We start from the raw sequence: 6,061 nt of genomic DNA, 5'->3' as shown, positions 1-6,061 counted from the left end.
ATTACTGCAGTTTTTGTATATGAATATTAGAAAACACAAAACGTATCCTATACAACTATATTAGTGGTAATGAAACTAAACACAATACTCAAATTTCATAAATATATACAATTTTTTTACACGCCTTCGTATACACAAAATTAATATATATTTTGAATTTTTACATTATTGCAGTAACTTTGTATATAAATACTAGAATACATAAACTACCGTATACAATCCATATATTCAAATCATTTTTTTGAAGAAACAAACCAGAAAATCATATATATAATTACGCTACGAATATATAAAAATCTCAACCCGCAAACGACGATACATGCATTCAAATTTGTATATACAAGAGAAAATTGTATAATTAATGTCTTTCAATTGCTGTAGGATTTTTTGTTGAAAAAAAAATTGATTTTGAACGTTTACCTTAAATTATGGCATTATCTATATTTATTGTTACCCTGTTTAACGCTACAGTTACACTTCACTTTAATTTTTTTTATTTATAAATTATAAACAAAAAAACATTATATACAAAATTAAAAATATCTAAAAATCTAAATTATACCCATGAAATGTAATTAGGCAAACTTTACCCATTTAATGTTATTTCATCTAATAAATTTGTCATAAATAAAATTTTTAACTCCAAGTACATAAATGGATTCATAGTGCAATTCCACATCACTTGGGCTTTTGCCATGTAGTTGGATTTCATAAAATGAAATGAATCCACTTTATTCAAAGCCCAAGTCCCATATTTGCTACCTATAAAGCCTTAATACATGCCATTGTAATTGATCAAAGAAATCTAAGTACTTCTTTATCTTTAAACAAAGGTTTCGGCTTTGATCTTCATGAGTATGAAATTACTTTTGTTAGGTATCGCTTTATGTATGAACTTTTCAAGGATGATTTTTGCCAACGTCATTAAATTTCATTTTTCATATCTTAAAGAATTTAAATCAAATTAATCTGACTAATTTTTTTGGTGAATTTTACACTGCTATCAAATTATTTTTTCATTTCGATAGATCTGTGTTTGACTAGTATGGCATAAGAAGAAATTTTAAAGATTGTATCTATGATATTCATTAAAGTGAGCATGATTTTTTTTCATTTTGATAAACTTGTATTTGGCTATAATGACATAAAGGACAAATTTCGAAGAATATATTACAATCATCATCAAAGTGATCATGAATTGCCACGATTACCTTTCTGATCGATGAACCAATGAAACTCAAGCACAGGAATCCATGAATATCATACACATATGTCAATTATTTATCAATAAAAAACTTCTTATTATTCACAAATCCATTGGATGATCGAATAGAATACAGAGAAAATGGTCTAAGATTTCATCTATACTCGAAATCCCAATTACACATTCTAATTTTATGGATGTCCCGTTACTTTTGAAATTCATATTTTTCTATTTTCTGTACTGACCTGTCATAGGTGGTAAGAACACCTCCTTTAGGCGCGTGAGAAGGTGAGAGCATTTTCAATTTTAATAAAAAATTTCTCTTTCTCCAACAATCATCTTTCTCACTATCAAATAAATTATTGTTTCTTCTTTCCCACCATTAACACTTGTCCTTTTATTTAAAAATATCACGATTTTCGCTTAAAAAATAAGTAGGGTTAGTTGTTTATATTCATTTCTACTTCAAATCTTGAATTTAAGGTTTGTAATCTGCTCTTATTTCTTATTTAGGTCTCTAATTTGAATTTTGAATTTTCTTGAAATTCATCAAAAATGGCAAATGAAAACTTGAATAAGCTTTATATGGATGAATCAGACCCAATGTTGCTCTTAATTTCACAAAATAATAAAAACCTAAGGGATAAAATAAAAACTTGAAATAAGGGATAAAGAACTAACATTTTACTAAATTAGTCGATAAACTATGAAATCAAGTTGAAAATACACAACAAATTTCTTCGATCATCAATAGAAATGCATATGCAAATGGAGAAGGAGATGAAAAAGAGAAAAAATATTTTTATGGGTCTTTTATGTTTTAGGAGGTAAATTGGGGAAAAACTGGAATTGGGAGTTGAAAAGTGGGGGACCCGGCACGTGCAATCACGCTAAAATATTTGTTTGGTTTATATGCTGTGTTTAGTGTTTAAGTGTGTAGAAAATAGAGAAATATAAAGTTCAGGGGTAATAGAACACCCGTAAAGTTAGAATATATAGTTAAAATTTCAAATATAAATTGAAGGGGCTTTAGACCATTTTCTCTCAAATATACCAAGACTTCCATAGATTTTAATTGAATTCTCTACACATGTACAAAAGGTGCTTAACTAATTTCAATACCCTTATTTAATATATAGAAATTTTATGGTAGTCAACAAATCTCTTGAAGGAAGATCTTAATATTCAAAGAACATAATTGAATTTACCTTTCTAAAGAATGACTAGTGTCAAAAAGTACAAAAATTTCATAGGGGCTACTTATATTCTTTTTCGAAAATTTTTCTAATTACAAAAAAAAATAGAATTTTTCATTACTCTCATACATCTTTGGTTGTTTGATACATTCTAAATGATACATTACTTAATAAAAAGGATGTATTCAAGAGGTAATATGAATGTATCGATAATGAGGAGATGTATCTGATAGGAAAAGAGATGTACCATAGATGATATAATTTCATGATTTCACAAAATTAGGGAAGTGATCTAACTCATAATAATAAAGTTCTAATTTGTATACGCCAAACATAATACTATTTGAGAATCCAAGCAAAAACGCCAAACATAATACTATTTGAGAATCCAAGCAAAAACAATCAAACACTATACATGACACACAATCCTATTAAATTGTATTTTACAAATATAAGCATTAGCAAAACACGATATATTAGAGAGAGAATGACAAAATAGATAACACATTAACTTATTAAAAACTAATATATCACTGATATTTTTAGCAATAACTTTCAACTATCTAAGATAATAAAAAGAAAACTGAACATGCTGAACAAACATTTGAGATATATATTAACTTTACTTATATATATATATATATATATATATATTTCAATTTACAAACTGCAAACCAAACTAAAGACACGACAGTCGACAAGGCAAACGTTGTCTTTATTTCCCCCATATCGTATTTTCAACCAATGTTGGCCCAAAAATATTTTTCTTGTCCAAAACTTGATTCCTATTTTCTCTTCAACCAAAATTATTTTCTTCTATGAAACCTATTTATTCATCACTAAAAATATGTATTTTTACCCCACAAAGCTCGCAACGAAAAATAACCCTAAGTTTTGATATAAATTTACACGATATACTCATAATCGATGTGTATACACAATATATTGAGTATATATCGATAGCAATTACAGCTAGATGGGTGAAAATCTTTTAAGCTAAAAATGTTAAGATCGTATAGAGAGTACCAATCAAATCAGCCAGCATAAAATTCAGATGAACCACCGGTTAATATCATTTCTAACCCCACAAATAACAACAATACAGTGAGAAAATTGTTTGCTGTCTCTTTCTTTCTTTGTATTATATAATTAGAAAAAAAGAAAAAGTACTAGTATTTGTTTTGTACTTCTTTCGTTTTAATTTATTTATCTGATTTTTAACTTTACACAAATCAATAAAATAAACCTTTAAGCTTTACGATTTTAAGCTAAAAGTATATATTAAACATATATGATGTTAAATGTTAGAACTAAGAAATTAATGTAAAAGAGAGTAAAACAAACAAATTAAAACGAGGACTAGATTACGAAAGAAGAGCACATACAAAAGAGGAAGAGGAAGCCCTGGTTTTTCAGGTGTTTTCACACAGCCGTTGTTTTAGCGGGCCTAAGGAGGAACAATATTGGCCCACTAGCTGACACGTCTTGTCGGGCTTCATGTCCTAAAGCCCATCCAAATGAATCCGACGAATTTCTGTCTTTTCTGTTCCCACACGTACATTATTAGATGAAAATCATTTCTATTAATATATAGATATATGATATTGATACAAACACATGAATTAGTAAATATAAGATATATATATAAAGAGCGTTAAGTCTGAAAGGAGAGATGCAAGCGATAGAGTCAATATATCCCAGATAAATGTGAATCGTGCTTGTGTATCTAGAACAAAGCACATCTTATTTAACTTGTGTGTATTTGAGATATATATTACAGAAAATGCAATTACGGAAACTATTGTTCGACATGCAATTAGCACCAATAATAGTATAATGATTTTCCATCTATCTCGTCTGAATTAAGATAATCAAAAGTGTCATAAGAACCACATCAATTTTATTTCTTTGATCTATCTGTTTCGTAGGTAAGCTCCATCTTGTTCTACTTTCCACTGTCTAGGATCGTACCTTTCAGAACAAGACCTGTGCCTTGTGTTATTTATTTTCTCTTAGTTGAAATATGCTACGATGTAAACGCGAAAGCTAGTAAAGCAAACCTCAAAAGACCACGAGCAAGAAGACAACGAGAAATATACCAAAAGACACAAAGATTTAACGTGGTTCGGTCAATCGACCTATGTCCACAAAGGAGATGAGTAATCCACTATAATTATGAGAGTACAAAATACAGGGAGAAACAACCTCAACCAATTCACTCGGAATACATGGGAGGTTCACACAAGTGATAGCGTATCAAGCTTGTGAATATTGATTAAGTTAGAAGGAATATACCTCTTTTTGTAGAGTACTAAACATTTTCCTACCAGAAAAAAGATTAGTCAATCCAAAACCTTTTCCTAAAAGAAAAACCTATTTATGGTAAGAAATCAGGGCAAATAAAACTCAACACAAATATGCTACGTATGTACGATTGTCTAAATTAAATTTACTAACAAATTTAAGGAAATGACAACTTTTTCTTCTTGAATCAAGATGGATATATCAATTAGACTAAATAATACATTTTAATAATTTTATCACCAACTTAAAATCATTCTTCCATTTGTCTGTTTGTCCCTTTATAATTTTGTTTATGCACTGATTTTTCTATGGCCAATTTGAATGTTATTTAGTTCAAATTGATCCAATCATTTACATGTGTTAACTTGTACTATGTTCAAATTAATCTGCCTATGATTATCCACCCAACAATCTCTCGAAATTTGGATGAGTTGAACCTGCTATATTGATGATGATTAGGTTTGGTAATCTCAATTAATAAATTTTTTGAGTGGAAATATGTCCGAAATGATCCTTCACTCTTGAGGAAAATTCACAAATCATTTTCTTTATCGATTAAAAATAAGAATGTCATTGATATAATAAAAAACAATTTATTATTTAAAAACTTAGTTATTTTCGTATATTTTTTAGTATATAGACAACCAACTGACATGTACAAACTTGTACTACACCCAAATTAACACAAAAATGAGTATGCACTCAAAAATTCATCCAAATACGGATGGGTTGAGTAGGTTGCTAGAACTAAAATTTATTTAGAAAAAAAAAACAAGGAAGAAGAAATTTCGTCTAATTAAATTTTGCATTATTTCGTCAATATGAAGCTTATTTCGAGATATTTTTTTTAAAAGAAAAAACATGTATTTCCTCACAAATTTACAAAGCTCAAAAAATTAGTACTCCTAGGTTTTTTACTGAAATATTTAAACCAAAAGATTTGAAAATACTTTAATTTGTTGGTAGTTCTACTATATTGCAAAACTGAAAATACACTTGGAAAATCTGATCTGCATAACCTTGCAATTTTATTTTAATAAATTCAACTTTCTAATTAATGATGTGATTAGGATATTCTTTTTGTTGTTATAAGTTAAAATTCACATTTTCCAACATATATTCACTTTATGTTGTCATTGAATTAATAGTCATTAATCAACTTTTAAAATTACTATTTCATCTCTCTAATTATTTTCCAATGACAGCTAACCTTTTTTTGGGAAAAAATCTTGTGATTGGGTTGGGCTACAATGTGTTGCCTTTATAAATGAAATTCTCTTTCATACAGTTTGATTTTGTTAAAATTTGATTTATGAAAAACGTTTTAACTAATCATAATGATAGATAATATTCATCA

The 6,061-nt window shown here is 28.1% G+C and overlaps 1 protein-coding gene across 1 annotated transcript in view; it reads left to right on the top strand.

Moving 5' to 3' along the window:
* LOC107017020 (protein DETOXIFICATION 27-like) overlaps window positions 1-928 on the top strand; it is a 12,556-nt gene extending 11,628 nt beyond the window's left edge. The window contains exon 3 of the mRNA XM_015217309.1: window positions 877-928. Coding sequence (XP_015072795.1) covers window positions 877-928 — 52 coding nt within the window. The remainder of the gene's footprint in view (window positions 1-876) is intronic.
* The last annotated feature ends 5,133 nt before the right edge of the window (window positions 929-6,061 follow it).

Source organism: Solanum pennellii, chromosome 4 (genome assembly GCF_001406875.1).
Source record: "Solanum pennellii chromosome 4, SPENNV200".
Lineage (NCBI taxonomy): Eukaryota > Viridiplantae > Streptophyta > Magnoliopsida > Solanales > Solanaceae > Solanum > Solanum pennellii.
The sequence above is the reverse complement of the archived record's forward strand: the minus strand, read 5'-3'. Positions and strand labels throughout refer to the sequence as shown.